This window comes from Cynocephalus volans, chromosome 5 (genome assembly GCF_027409185.1).
Source record: "Cynocephalus volans isolate mCynVol1 chromosome 5, mCynVol1.pri, whole genome shotgun sequence".
NCBI classification, from domain to species: Eukaryota; Metazoa; Chordata; class Mammalia; order Dermoptera; family Cynocephalidae; genus Cynocephalus; species Cynocephalus volans.
This window is the reverse complement of record NC_084464.1, coordinates 26,360,884-26,377,143: the sequence shown is the minus strand read 5'-3', so window position 1 is coordinate 26,377,143 and position 16,260 is coordinate 26,360,884. Positions and strand designations below refer to the sequence as shown.

Genomic DNA, 16,260 nt, shown 5'->3' with positions numbered 1-16,260 from the left:
CTGGCAAGCGTCAGAGCTTCCTGATCTATTTGCTGAGCGATTTGGGGATAGGAATAGGTAGACGAAAAATGAGTTTATTAGAAATGGACTTATTTGTTCATTTTTAAGATCCATATGTAGTAAATTTATCTCACTAGAACTATATGTATCTACATAAAATTCCCCAAACCAAAACCTAATGGGTGAAAATAAAGCATCATTAAATTGACTATTAATATGCATAAATGATAATAGTAATAAATCATTACTATTTTGCCTTTTTAGTTCAAATTTAGCGATTTCAATTTCTCTTTCGCTGTGAACGTGCCTGGTCTAACACACTCCTTCCTCTAATCTGCCGAGGATGTGCCCTTATTCCCTTCTCTGCCTTACCTGGTTGTTCCTATCCTACAGGTCTTAGTATAAAATCCAGACAGTTAACTTTCAGTTCTAGCCCAAGGATACTGAACACAGCAGGGCCGTCCAATATGAATCCCTGCACCTCAGCGATCTGCTGGAAGAGCTGAGGACAATCATTTACCCCCGTTTTATCACTTATGGTGGATTTGCTGGAGGAGAATTAAGCAAAGGGACAATGTACTTCAACAGCTAAAGTTCATAACCAAAATTATAGAATCTTGAGCTCTAGTTTGATATTACTTGATGTGACAAGCAAAGATATAGGTTTAACTTTAAAGGAGGAACTTTTTACCTTGCTTCTAATATCTGCAAAAACAAATGAAAAAGAACAGGAACAGCTCAACAGGAGAATTGGGAGTGTATCCCCAGCGGTTGGGTTAGGGCTCAGACCCTTCAAACCCACTGTACAGGCTGGGTCCCCAGATCCCTCACACGCAGGTCCATGCTAGGTAATTGGAAAAGACCCCGGGAGCTGTTGGCAGATGACATGAGGCCAGTCCTCAGCAGTGGCAGGAGCAGCTTACAGGTCCAGCAGCTTACAGGTCTGGCCATAGCGGTGGCCTCACGGAGGGTGCCGGTGACACTCGCAGGAACAGCCTCCAGCAACAGTAGCGGCCTCCCCATGCTCCCCCCTCCCCCATGGGAGGCCTTCAGCAACAGCCTCCAGCAGCAGCTGCTAGTGCCCCCGGGACCCTCTGTAAGGCCACAACCACCACTGGACCTGTAAGCTGCTGGACCTGTAAGCTGCTGCTGTCACGGCTGAGGACTGAGCTCGAGTTGTCTGCCAACAGCTTCTGGAATCTTTTCCAATTACCTAGCATGGACCTGCGTGTGAAGGGTCTGGGGACCCAGTCTGGCGTGTAAAGGGTCTGGGAACCCAGCCTGGCGTATGAGAGGTCTGGGGACCCAGTCTGTACAATGGATTTGAAGAGTCTGAGCCCTAACTCTGGCAATATAAATGGAAACTTAGTATAACTAAAATAATGAAACATTTTGGCTTTAGTTATGATTTGCCTTACTTGACAACTGGTGTGGCTGTGTAGCTTTACACCAGCTAAAGCTTGTTTCTATAATTAACGGAGTTTATAACAAAACATTGTAATAATAAATTAAAATCCCTTTCTATTTCAAAGATCAGAATAACTTTTTATGAAACCCACTCAAACGTTTTCAGAATAGTTCCTACATGGCAGGTGCTACAATGGCAGGTAGAGTGGTGTCTTTGTTCTGCTATAACAAAATACCTGAGACTGGGTAATTTACATAGAACAGAAACTTATTTTCTTATAGTTCTGGAGGCTGGAAAGTCCAAGATCAAGGCACTGGCATGTAGCGTTGGCTGGTGAGCGCCACATCCTGTGGAGGGGAGAAACGCTATGTCCCCACGTGCCAGAAGGTGGAAGGGCAGGAGAACTAAAGGCTTCATGAAGTGTCTTTTATAAGGGCCTTAATCCCATTCACAAAGGAAGGGCCCTCATGGCCTAATCATCTTTTAAAGGCTCTACCTGTTAACACTATCACATTGGCCATTAAATTTCAACACCTGAGGTTTGGAGGGGACACATTCAAACCACAGCAAGTGGGAAGACAAGGATGGTTCCTGCTCATATTCAAGAGAGAACAGACAGAGAAACACGTAATGTGATGTAAATCTGCCCAAAGGAGGGCAGAGTGCTGTATGAGAATCCCAGAAGGGATCACAGAGGACTTGGTATTTGAACAAAATCTTGAATAATAAGTAAAATTTTTCTTTGCAAAAGAAGTTGGAGTGGGTGGTAGAGGAGAGAATGGAAGAGAGTGCATTCCAAACAGAGGAAGTAGTTCAAATGTTTAGAATAAGGGAAACATAACAGGTTAAAGACATTAATGCAAAAGGGTAAAGATCACCAGTATCACTCAATATTTACATAACATATGTCTTGTGAGAACTTAAAGGTCAACAGTGCAAAAGAATATCAGTAGCAACCTAAACATCCAACAGTAGGAAGTGGACTAATAATCAAAGGAATAACTAGCAGTCACTAGGGGCTGTCATTCATTCATTCATTCATTATTCATTAATTCATCCATCCATCCATCCATCCACCCAACCACTCACTCAAACCTACAAGCCAGGCCCTGTTCTAGGTGCCTGGGATATAACCATGAAAAAAACAGTTCCTGTCCTTGCAGACCATATGTTCTATGAGGTGAGAAGATCGATCAGCCAAATGAAAGGCAAATGTCAAATATCAGATGGTGAAAAATGCCACAAGAAGAATAAAGGGGGACTGGAAAATAGGGGGGAGGGCTGCAATTTTAAACAGGGAGGTCAGGGAGAGCCTCACTGAGGAGGTGACATTCGAGTAGAGACCTGAGGAAGCTGAGGGCAGGAGCCTTGAGAATATCTGAGGGACGAGCAGTTTAGATGGTGGGAACAGCCTGTGCAAAGGCCCCTGTCAGGAGGCGTCTAGCATGTCCAAGGCCTGTGAGAATGGCAGGAAGGCCATTGTGGTGGAAGAGGCATGTCCAAAGAAGAGGGCAGGAGACAAAATGAGGGAGACAGTAAGAGCCAGGCCGTGGCAGGCTTCTGGGCCACGGTGAGGATTTGGCTTTTTACTCTTAGTGAATTGGACTATGGGAGCGTTTTGGGCATGGTCACTGTTAAGAGCTGCACTGTGCCTCCTCCCCCAACAAACTCATATGTTGAAGTCCCAATCCTCAGTACCTCCAAATGTGACTGTATTTGGAGGTGGAGTCTTTAAAGAGGTAATTAAGTTAGAATAAGGCTGCTAGGGTGAGCCCTAATCCAGTATAACTGGGGTCCTTCTAAGAAGAGGAGATGAGGACAGACACACACAGAGGGGAGACAACGTGATGATCCAGGGAGATGATGGCCACCTACATGTCAAGGACAGAGGCCCCTAAAGAAGCCAACCCTGTGGACACCTCAGTGTCAGACCTCCAGCCTCCAGAACTGTGAGGGAACAAATTTCTGTTGTCTAAGTCACCCATTCTGTGCTTCTTTGTTATGGCAGCCCTGGCAAACTAATACACTCATGATCTGATTTTTGTCACACACATCTCTTTGACTGCTGTGTCAGGGATGGACTGAGAGGCAGGAGGGGAAGCAGGAGACCAGGTAGGAGGGACTGCAGCAAACCAGGTGAGGACCACGGAGGCCTAGACCAGGGGGTAGCAGGAACAGATGGGAAGCGGCCGATCCTAGATATATTCTCCAAGTAAACCAGATACGATTTGCGGATGATCAGACAAGGGGGATGACAGAAAAACATGTCAAAGGTGACCCCAGGTTTTTGGTATGAGCAACTCAAAGTACGTAGCTGCCCCGAACTGAGAAGGGAAAGACTTCTTTTCAGACTGTAAAGTGTACTCTCTTAAAAATCTTCCTAAAATTCCTTCAGGGTCAACAAAGATTCATATCTCACCTTTGTTTCATTATTAGGGAAACTAGAGCACAGAGAACTGGCCAACTGAACTAAGATCAGAAAAGAAAATTAGTAGCTAATTAGGATTTTCAGTCTGAATTCCAGGATTGATGCCAACTAGATCACAGAGCTTACTGCAGATATTAAAAAAAATGCATGATATTTGAAATTATAAAGCATCAACTTCAAAAAAGATAAGAATCACCAGTGGAGAGAAATGAAGACAATCTAATTTGAGGAAACTGACACAAACAAAATCTCCAACAAGACTGGATCTAACACACATTTGCAATATGCCTTTTAGGGTCACTGAAGACAACTTTTATGTGCTATATAATTTTGCTTAACGTGCACTGCCATTTACTGGATGTTTCCTGTGTGCCATGCAATAACCTGACTAATCTGGATGGATTAAATCATGCAATCCTCATGAACAACCCTAATGAGGCTGGTGGTACTATTATAATCCTTCAGATGAGAAATGAAAGGCAAGAAGAGATTAAGAAATATGCTCAGGGTCACACAGCTAATAAGTGGTGTGTCTGAGATTCAAACTCTGCAGTTAGATGCTGGAACCCGTGCACTCTGTCATGAGGTCGGACTGCCTCCAGTGCGGCCACATTGCCTGGGACAGCCCTGTGGCTTTGAATAAATACTAACTGGAACCCTTTACGTTTGCTTCAGCTGTTCTCTAGTTCCCTCATTCTGAACCCCTCCTTGCAAACCTGGTGAGCTAAAGCTGTTAATAACTACATGTCACTTTTTAGTGCCATCAAGCAGGCTTAGTCAGAGTAGTAATTAAGAACTTCTTCATACATCAGAACCGATTTAGCATAACCTTGCAGGAACATGAGCAAGATGGTAAAAGGTCTCAAGAAGCCTTTAGAGAAAGAAAATGGTAGCTTTCTTCAAAGACTGAAAGCCTTTCACAGAAAAGGAAGATTAGAAATAAGATTGGGAGGGTATAAGTTACAGTAAATAAAACCCTTCATTTAAGAAGAACTTTGTAACAAGCAGACCTTCTCGACAATGGTGCAAGCTATCTTGGGACCTGTGAGGTTCCCCTTGAAGCAGAGACTAGAGGACACATGGTCAGGAATGCTGTCATGGGCAGGCGGTTGTCTGCATAGATGGTTTTCTTTCAATTATAAAATGACTCCACAAATGTATAGTTGAAAGTCAAGTGTTAATGCTGTTTAATTCATCCTTCGATTTTCACGTTATCTACAACTTTTCCATCAGGATCAGACTACAGGTCTGCACTGATGCCCTACGGGTGATGTTTCACTCCATCTCAGGGGGCAGTGATAGCACAAAGAGCGGGTGGGCACAAGGATCTTTGCAGGCAGAATGCCTAAGTGTTTGGTAACGCTTCTTCCTTCTTGCAGAGCTTTGTGGAGTCACTGGAAATTGCCAAGGAGGATAGAGAAATATTTTCTCCTTTGCATATGTAACTTGGTTAGAATGAGAATGAAATCATGTGACAAGCAATGGGGAGAATTTTTAGACTGTAAAAGCAAGAGTGTCATCACCTGACACAGCTGCAGTCCCCTCACTATACTGAAAAGTGGCCTGCCACCTTGTCCGGCTCTCAGGTCCTTCCAGGACTCCTGGGAGATAATGTAGATGTTTTGAAAAATCTCTGCAATCTTTATTTGTTTGGGAAGAAGGCCTCTCTGGAGGGGCAGTGGTCTTGCCAAGGTGATGCATGCATTAATTCCCTAGGTCCTGGCTGCCTGTTAGGACAACCCTATACCTTGGCTAAGGGTGGAAGGTGAGGGAGACAGAGGAGGTAACGAAAGTCAGGAGGTATGGGGAGGACACAGAGTATGGAGAGAACTTTGGCTCAGCTGCCAAGATCATGCTGTGCCCACCCCCCACAAATCCCAATATCCCCCTCCCAGTTTGTTCTCTTTAATGCATTTCAATAAAGAACCTGACCCAGTGTAGGTCCAACAGACCCACCAATTGGTCTACACTCAACTGAAATAGTCCACAAATACCTATGGATATTATAAGGAACATGATGCAAGTTATTGGTTAACATTTGCAATTGAACCTTTTAAAATGGCATGCTTTAAGAGGAAACATATTTAGCAACATCCAACTAATATGCTGTCAAGAGTATCTTTTCCAGATGATTAAAGCTCAGGAGAGATACAAAAACCTACTGGGTGTACAGTAGACCTGGAGGTAGGAAGTTACATTGACTACTGGTTGTCTTTAGGAAAACAGCTGTATTACGGTAGAAAGAATTCTGGTCTCAGAATAGAAGGACCCAGGCTTGAAGGCTTGACCCCTCTACTAACTACCTAGGCAGCGCTTTTCAAATGTCTCCAAGAAGGAATAGTTCTTATTGTTTATTTCTTTTAATTTTCAATCCATTGTAAACTGATGCTTTTGTAAAATATAATAAAAATGTACAAAAATAAAGCCCTTTTTAATTATAAGATTCAACAGACATAAAATTATTCTGTCAAACTGCTATGAAAGTATTTAAAAACTTGTTCCCAATTTCTGCACTTAATGTGGTTCAGATGGGTAACAAGCAGTCTGAGGGCCAGCCTTTGGGCAGGTGGCACTGGGGGACTTAGCCTTTCTCAGTTTTTCCATTTACTCTGTCTCCCTGGGTAGTGTGAGGATTAAATATGATGATGATGAAGATGTGTGTGTAACAGATGAAAAGACACCACCCAAATTTGAAGTTATTCTTTTTCTCATTAATAATAAAAGTAGTTGGAAATAATGGCAAAGGGCCAAATTAAACTTTGGTTTTTTTGTTTGCAGCCAGGGTAGGGATTAACACAAAGTAATTAAGTCAGAATTCCTAGAGAGAAACATCTCACTTGAAGTCGCTTATTCCCAAACACAGCAGACTTGGCTGAGAGGCAGGAAAACACTACTTAGAGCTCCCGCCTGCGTCCATCCTGCCTCTGGCTCTCTGCTGCAGTGATCCATTGGGCCTCCCAGTCTGCAATTTGCCCACCTGCAGGTCCCAGTGAACAGCAGTCACTACCCTGGGACAGGCATCCAGGGTCCCAGTTTAGACACACTCCTCATGCCAGATCGAAACACTTTCTTGGTGTCATGTCAGGAAACTTGGTCAAGCAACGTGCCTTGGAGTCATATTGGGAAATCCCAGGCATTTCTTGGGGATGAGGAGGGTGGCAATATGTGTACACATGTACATATGTGCATGCGCGCGCGCGCACGCACACGCACACACACACACACACACACACACACACACACACACACACACGCAAGAGCAATTCAGAGCCAGTGTGAGAGATGAGATCTCCCCTGATCTGGGGAGGAGTCAGGGTCTCTGCTGCAGGCCTGCCCACGAGGGTCCTCTTTGCGGATCTCCTAGAAACACTATGGGAGGCAGATTGTGGGGGAAGTTGGGGCTGCACCAGAGGCTGCCATATGTTAGAGGCTCCCATGCATACAACTGGACTCTCACACTCTGCTTCCTGCATTAGCAGAAACAAGATGTGCCTCCCCAACGTCCCCATCCCCCTCTTTCCTCCGCCATTCTGCCAACTTGCATCTTTCATTTTTACACATTTAAATGGTCTTTTGAATATCATAAAATATCCACAAAATTAAAAAGTAAGCAGTACAGAAAGATATGAAATATAAAGTATTTTCTCCCCACATCCTCACCCCAGAGGTACCCTGTATTAATGATTATGTGCACATCCTTTCACAAAATGTAAATGTTTATAGAAACATACTAAGATATGAAACAAGAAAAAAAAAAGAACATAAGAAAACATAAGAAAAATAGAATTGAAAGATAACACAACTCTTTCCAAGAACTGTTTGAGGTACCCTTGAGATATGTATGTATGTTACTTGTTCTTTTTGATAAATGTGATGATTCGATAGTTTGGCAATTGGCAACATTACTCTTTTCTTCCATACTTTCCTTGATGTTATGTTTTTGGTCTGATTTTACTTTCAAACTTTTCTTTCTCCAGTGGTGTTAAGCTCTTGTTCACGGTCCTCCGTCATGATCCAAATCCCCAGCCCCACATCCCCAGCAGGTCCCCTCCCTTTCATTACCTTTCCAGCCTCTGCATGGTCATGGCCAACGTTTTGTTTAGCTCTTCTATCATCCTGCAGCCGGAGGGGTGCATGGGGAGGGTGCCGGTGGCGGAGGGGAGGTGCTGGCCGTGGCTGCCATATTGCAGCTGGTGCTGGATCTGGGATGGCAGGACCATGTGGTGGTGCTGGGCCACGCTCTGCTGGCTGCTCTTCTGGGCTGCTGCGTAGGATACCAGGGAGAGGTCCGGCCCCCCGACAGGCATACAGATCATGACTTTCTTTGGAGGTAGCGGAGGTGACAGTTTCACTGGCAGGCAAGGCAATTTCACAGGGGCACCAGGATCTGTGGCAGAAGGAGGGGGAGAGGCAGATGTGAATTTGGGGGTGTCAGAAGAAACTCAGAACACCACATGTGCTCACCTTGGGACTGTGGCCATTGAGGTGGCCCCTTAGATAAAATGCATCGGCTTTAGACACCAGTGTGGCGAGTGCCACTCAGCAAGCCTCCACCAACCCATCTCCTGCTGAAGTGTGCTGGCCAAATGTGCAGTGTCTGTGTCACGCATGTCACACTGAGGGTTAGGGGCAGCCCAGAGAGTAAGGCAGCAGAGAGGGGCATGTGATGAACTCTTCTGCTCATGGAAACATGTGACCCGTCAAAGAAACCTTTTCTAGGACATGCAACCATGTCTACAGTTTTGCCTTCGTAATGTGAACATATCCTTCCAGCTGGCACTTTCCAATATGCATGGCACTAGAAGCTAACCCTAGATTCAAGTCCACTCACAGCATGTGTCCCTCTGCAAGTGACTTTAATACTGCCAACCTTAATTCCCTCATCTATCACCTGGGGACGATCATCCCATCTGGGGAGGATGCTTGTGAGGATTAGATGTCCCAGAGCCTGGCTCGGGTGCACCAGAGGGGGTGAGGCGTTAGCATGGGTGCTGGGCTGGTGCACTCATGCAGCGCCATCCATGGCGAGCTGCTCAAATCACAGACAGGCTTCTATGGGCATCTGGGGCTGCAGGAACCTATGCAGAGCCAACCCCTGGATCCATGACAGTGCCATCAAGGCTTCCCAGAGATGCTCCACATTTAGGGGGCTTAGGGTCAAAGCAGTACCCAGGGTGTTTTGGGGGAGACCCTGTAGTCCTCTGCACATTCCTGGAAATCATCAAGCAATGGTAAGGGGCATGGTTGAGCCCCTGCATTGCAGGCTTGCCTGGGATAGGCAAGGTGGAAGGGTGCAGCAGTGGAGGAGTTGGGTGTCTGGAATTCACACCTAGCACCCCACATCGGGGAGCACTGCACAGTCTACTCTTGATCCCAGAGGTCTCAGATTTTTCTCCAACTAACAGTCTGCCTTGAGTGTGGTCTTCCTCCAGTCTAACTCCACAGCCCTGCCAAAATGACATCCCTAGAGCACAGACCTGATTATGGCATTCCTCCATTTAAAACCCCTCAATGGACTAAAACTTCCCAGTCATCATTCAAGGCCTTCCATGGGCTGTCTGCTGTTCAGTTCATCTCTCCATGGCCACACTGTACCTCTATGAAGTCTGTTCTGGTTCCCCCAGTTCGAAGTGACCTTTCCTATGCAACCTGAAAAGCCCCTGATGAGAGTCTCTTCTACGACATGTACCACTTTTCTCCTGTGGATTTTTACTTATTTGGTATCCTACAAATTCAGAGTCTCCACCGTCAGCCAAGTCTACAGATGGCCTTGGCTGCTCCAGGAGAGCTGCTGTGGTCTTCCTGGCCTCCTCCAGGCTCCTTGCCCTCAGCAGATGGCCTCCTTCTACTCCACTGAGAAGGTCTTTTCCCACCATAACCCACACGCATCCGTACCCACTACTGCACCTCTGAGTTCCCTAAACTGTCTCATGTTTCCATAACCACAGGCCTTGGTATGTTGCTCTCTCCTCAGTTTGGAATATTCTCCTCTGTTTTGTCTTCCTGGTCAATTCCTTCTATCCCTTCAAGATGCAGCCCACAAACTGCCTCCCCTGAAAAACCTTCCTCAGTCATCCACTCTGCATCGTGGATGTGTGTGATGTCAGTGCTCACCACAGCGGCAGTAATGACCATGACAGTGATAATTACAGCTGAGACTCGTATCATGCTTATGATCTGCCAGGTATCATTCCAAGTGCTCGTCACATTAACCAATATAATCCTTAGAACAAGCCCATGAGGTAGATGCCGTCATAAGCTCACTTTTCCAGGTGATAAAACAGACTCCTAAGGAACTATCCTGCACTTCCTGTTTATGTAGCTGTCTCCTCCCCTGGGGAACAGTGACCTTGTGCAATTTACCACTGTATTCTTAGCATCTCATTCAGTGCCCAGCTCACACTGCAAGAGTCACAAACTATGTTTACAGAATGAGCTGAACTGTGATGATGTGCTGCAGATGAATTCACACCTTCCCTGGAAACAGGTATTCCAGGAGGGAGATGTGAGGACAAAATAGATTACAATTTTAAGGATCATGCAGCTGTGGGTGTATGCACGCCAAAGTGCTGACCCTATAGCGAAGATACAGAAAAATCTAATCATTCCATGGGGCCGGATAAGATTGACCCCCTAACACCAAGAGGCTAATGAGGCATAACCACAAGGCTCCTTTGTGCTCGTCCCCGAGGTCTCATCCTGCTCATCATGATCCCGCAAGGACACAACACAAAGTAGCATATTCAGGATCATCACAGGCAGTGCTGAGATGCAGAAAGTCAACTCCTCTGTCCGGTTCCTGTTACTGAAAGGCCTGCTTCTGTGACTCTTGGAAGCTTTAGCATAAACCCAGAAGATGCAATGTGCCCAGAAGTGTTAAAGGTTTTCCTCTGGGGACCTTAACCTGTCATCCTTCAGTTTCAGGTTCTGGTTTTCTAAGGCAGGTAGGTGCTCATTTGCTTGGTCAGGAGAAAGGAGAGCCAGGAGGGCAGCATGGGATTCCTTACCTAGAAAGGGCCCATTTTGTTAAGTGACAGCTTCCTGATCCCACTCCACTACAGTAGTTCTTGTCACTACTTCCAGAGCAAAACTTACTTGGTCTCATCACTGGAAAATCGGCCAAGTGGGCCCCAGGAATGCTATCAAAACAGCAAAGGAAGAAATGACCGGCTGGAACAAATTAGTGGAGGTGGTTACTTTTAGAGTTCTAGGAAAGGTGTCTCCTTTCCTGCCTGTCTCCTCGTTCTGGTTGTTTCGCTACACATGGCTATAAATTAAATAGGAGAATGAAAGTGAATCATTTAAAATAATTTTTGGCCCTGTGGCTTTGGTAAAAAGGGAGGAAATTAAGAAAAAGGCTAACCTCAGGTAGACTTGTCTGCTTTCTATGCAGGCCCTACCTTTCCCTGGCATTGTTGGTAACTGCAGAGTGTCTGGGCAGCTTAGATCTTTGTTAACGTGGCAATGCCTATTTCTATGACATCTTTCCGCATAACAGATCTGGAGGCACAGTTTGGAACCAGCTGTACACCATCTGCCATTCTGGATTTCTGTGAATGCCTTCATCTTCTTATCCCTCTGACAGATAGATAGATCCCATCTATCACCAGCCTGGGACCTCTTATTCTCTTACTGTGTGGGTAACGGGGTCCCAGTCTTCTAATCCGGCCCCACCCTAAAGCTCTCACTGGCCGTGCTTGATGTCCTGCGATGGCTCCATGCTCCAGTCCACCTGCAAGTCCAAGTGTGACTCTTAGCCTCAGCTCCCCCACGTGTCTCCTGCCCTATCTTGGCTCACTCTGGCCTCTCGATCTGGCCAGTTTCCATCCTGGGTTTCCCAACAGCCACACTCATTCCCTCCTTGGGGCCTTTGTCGTACTCATCTCCTGAAACTCCTTCTCTGTTCCTGCCTGATGATCAAAACTGCATTCTCCCTTAAAGGAGCAACGGAAGCCTTTCCTCCCCTGAGCTCCCGCAACCCTGATGGTAAGCAGCCCCACTGAATTCTGCTCCATTCTGTGTGGGCTACTGCTGGCTCCATTTGTGTTAGCTTTGTCTTCCAACTAGCTCCTGCTACGTGTGCTTCAGTGGGCAACACCTGGCATGGCGTGCACAGAGATGCTCAGGGCTCTGTGGCTGCCTGGTGAGTGTGTGCTCACGGACTTGTGGTTCTCAAGCCTGGGGGTGCAGCAGAATCACACCGAAGCTGCCCCCACCCCCTCTCTCAGGGATTCTAGAGTGGGGTTCTGCACTGCATTTCTAAAAAGCCAGGGATGAAAACCACTTTTGGCCTCTTACTCTTGTCCTTTCCTCTGAACAAAAGGACACTATGTCTTAGAGAAGAGTATTTGGGTCACCTGCAACAGTCACCTGAGGCTTCCTAAAAGTGCGTATTCCTGGGCTTCACCTCTGACCTACTGAATCAGAATCTCTGGGCCAAGTATTTGGATTTAAAATGCTTCCCAGGGGCTTACCATACACCAGGAGCCAGAGAATCACTGATTGAGGGTGTTAAGTTGCTTGGAGGACAAGGCTGGGTGTCCTAGCACACAATGGCCAGGAGGCACTGGTTCCACCCAGCATCTGACCAATGTCCATCCTGACAGGTCATCAGAGTGGTCTCCAGATTCCATTTCTACTTCTATGCCCCCAACATGTCAAAAGTAAAAGACCAATTTGCCCTAAACCAATTCACTAAATAACTAATTTGCCCCAAATCTATTCACCTAAGCATTATATTGCTTTAATTATATATATGCAATTAAAGGGTACTTTTTAAGACAATTTGTGTAATGGAACTTGCAATTGAATTTTCTACTTATGAAAGATTTTTTCATCACTGAGAATTTGTGAATGATAGGGTGTCTTATATCCTCAAGGGTATATTTTATTTTATTTGCTTTAGAACACTTTAAGGATGTTCTAGACAAGTTTGCCTAAAGAAACTTTCTTCCAAATTTTGTCTCAAGCAATAAGTTATCAACCAAATATTTAGCTTCTCTTACACAGTTGACTCAGTGCATTAGGTTCTTCTTGCCTCCTTCTGGCTGACTTTAAATTTGCCCTATGTGTACTCTGTGCATTTATCTAACAAATGAAGAAATATATGCCCAAGACTCCTTTCTGGTTAGTCAGGCACTGGTATTTTCATAGTAATGATGACAGAGTGAAATAGATAGATCAGGATTGTTCTGCACGGCACCCACCTTCCCCCCGCCCCCAAATGCCAACTTCTTAGTGTTCCATCAACCTCATTAGGGAGGCTTGGGAGAGGCAAATCCCGGAGTCTGACATTCAGAGACTCAGATTCAGTAGGTCTGCAACGGGGCCAGGCGGCAGCTTTGTAAATCAGTTCCCAGGTCACTCTGACCTATGTGTAGTCCATACTAAGTGCTACAAGTTGTGGGGCTAAAAAGCACAAAACCACTGCTAAAACTTGTCAGACTACAAAGCTCCATTAGCTTCAGCAAATTGCTTAATCTCTTTGATGTTCAGTGTTCCAATCTGTGAAATGGGGATGAATTAACATGACTGTGAAAATTAAAGGACATGCACTGTGTAGCACAGTGGCTGGCACTCGGTGATCCAGTAGATGGCAGCTATGACTCCTGTTGCCATCACCATCGCCATTATTGAACAGTTTCCTCCCCAGGGTCGGTTTGGGGCCCGCCCACGAGACTTGCACTGGCTTTGCTTTGTCACAGCATCTTCTTAGAGTCCATTCAATTCACTTCATTTTTCTTGACTTGTTGCTGATTTTTGCTTGCAGTGGGCAGATATGATGTATTAAATCACAGTGAGTGTGGCTATCTCTTCACTGGTTTTACCCACTAGCAGGAACTGAGCCTAATGCATAGCAGGTGTGCAATAAACATTTCTTTGTTTTCCTTCTCATCATGTCTTCAGGGCAGTGGGAAAAGGTAGAAATTAGTGAACAGTTCTCCTACGCTAAGAATCAGCTAATCAAATGTGGTGCATGGACAAGCTGGAGCCACATGACCTGGGAGCTTGGCAGAAATACAGATTCTCAGGGCCCAACCCAGACCTTCTGACAAGATCCCCAGGGGACTCTGTGTGCAACTGAGTCTGAGAGGCACCCCTCACACAGGCATTCCCTTCTAAGAGGTTGTTTCCTCCACAGGCAAAGTGACAAATGCCCAGGGCTTTCTGGAGGAGGAGATTCAGCCCAGCATGGCTCTGGGAGGGCTGGGCAGGGGCTGTAGGTGGCTTCTACTGCAGGCTGAGGGTAGAACGTCCTGCTCAAATCACCACTGGCTTAGAACTCCAAACACCTGGGCTTTGATCCTAGCTCCAAGAAAAAGCAGCTCTGTTACTCTGACATTTGGCCTTCCTGAGCCTCAGTTTTCTCCTTTGTAGAAAGAGAGCATTACCCCTCCCCATGGGTCTGTTATGCAAAGTAAATACATTAATGTCTACATAACCTCCATGAAAGGTGCTAAGGGGATGAGAAGGTTGAAATCTAGCCAGAGGCCTGCCCTGGCATGGGACTGAGTCACCCCAGAGGAAGAGGCATCCTCCACAGGGCACCTTTTTCTAATTTTACAAAGTCCCCATACAGGTTAGCAGAGAGCCTGAATATAAAATACCCCCAGTAACAGCCCTTGATCCATCACAGGAGTTCAACAGATGTGGGCTTAATTGATTCTGAAATAGACATCATCATATTCCCCTGGCCTCTCCCACAGGTTGTTTTGAGGGTCAGAGGGGATCATGGGAACATGCTTTGTAAATTGCAAAGCACCTCACACATTTGCAGTGCCACTAATAGGACTCTTGCCATGCTTCTGAAAAATCCATCTGTCCTGATGCTTCTCAGCCTGGGTGGGAAGATGCAAGCCAAGAAAGCAACAGAATGTGTTTAGTACACAGTGGTGCTACCATAAATAAGTAGGTGAAAAACCCAGCAGTGACTGCAAAGTGCATCAAGCAGTAGAGCAAAGAGGCTTTCGAAGGACTATCTGAGCAGTTCTCCAGGCTTGCAGCATAGCACTGCGGGAAGAGGAAAGGGAGAGGCTGTCCAGGTTTCAGTGTGTCGTTCTGACGCACATAGCACATATCAGTACTGAGAGCTAGTGGAAAAGAGTGTAGAACTGGGAGTCAGAAGGCCTGGATTCCTTGCTGCTCCCTAGCTGGGAAAGACATCTGCCCTTTTGGGGATTCAATCTCTTTACCTGTAAAAATCCAGGGATTAAAAATGCCTTCTCTACCCTGATAGCACCTCACCAAATGAAACACTTTGCACCTATCTGATGCATGATATTTATCAATCGTTGGAGGACACACTCTGCCTCTTGCATTTATAATGATGGTGGCTGGTCCTGCTGGGGCACACACAAAGCCCTTTGCTTGCTGACTTATTTCTGTGGCCAGACTGATTGAGATGCAGTGTATTCATAAAACTGTCTCTTGATGATGGAGAGGAAAAAGCAAAAACAACCAATTCCAGAGAACAAGGAAAATAAACCCAAAGAGTGAGTGCCACAGAGCCATAAAACCCAAGAGGGCTGTATTTCCAAATATGAGACAGCTCTGGCTTAGGATTTCAGACAAGGACATGAAAAGCAGGAGTATTTCTAAAGTCAGCCATAGTGCTGCAGCCTCCACACAGAATGAGCGTGGGCTGAATGCAAACACCTCCAGCCTCTCTTCTCACCACTATAAAGGAACTTTGTAATTAACACTTGCTGTAGGAGCCTGTTTATAACTGCTGCTGATCAGCAGTACTTGTCAACGATAGTAACACTTAGTGCCTAATGAACAAAGGTGTTGTAAGAATTTCTCAGTCATTTGCCGCCTGATTTCAGTGGGTCAGAATTTCTGATCTTTCACAGATACAGGTATTCCACCTGAAGACATAAAGAGCCTATTAGGAGTGTAATTAGAACTTAAATCAGAGTTGACATCAGGAAACTGCTACGTCAGATTCCCCTTGGCTGCAAGAGAGAGCTCATAGAAGCTCCATGACTTCCTTACAACACCAGGACACACTGGGGGGTGATAAGATGGCCTGGCGTTTTGCCTTGGTCAAAAGCAAAATGTGCTGACCAACCCTTGTGGAGAGACAGATGGTGTGGAGAGAAACCAGAGGAACAAAGGAAACTGTTTGTGTTAAATGCCCCAAATCCGGCCAACACATGGAAACTAAAGCAAACGCGGTGCATGCGTGGGGAATATGTGCTGGGACCTTCCAGAATCCTAAAATTGAGGGCCATGTCAGCATACACAGCACCAGCAACTGACTTTGGTTCAGAGCTGCTTTTCACAAAGAAACGTTTTTTTTAAATGTTACTTCTAAGACAAATAACAACTGTACGTATCTGTGGGGTACAATGTGATGTTTTGATGTGTTTACAATGTGGAATGATTAAATCAGGCTAATTAACAAATCCATCAACTCACATAC

General features: G+C 45.7%; 1 protein-coding gene across 1 annotated transcript in view; it reads right to left on the bottom strand.

Annotated features, from left to right (window-relative positions):
• The window catches only part of PHACTR1 (phosphatase and actin regulator 1), a 500,634-nt gene that overhangs the window by 58,517 nt on the left and 425,857 nt on the right, over positions 1–16,260 (bottom strand). Inside the window, exon 7 of the mRNA XM_063098224.1 lies at positions 7,899–8,223. Coding sequence (XP_062954294.1) covers positions 7,899–8,223 — 325 coding nt within the window. The remainder of the gene's footprint in view (positions 1–7,898; positions 8,224–16,260) is intronic.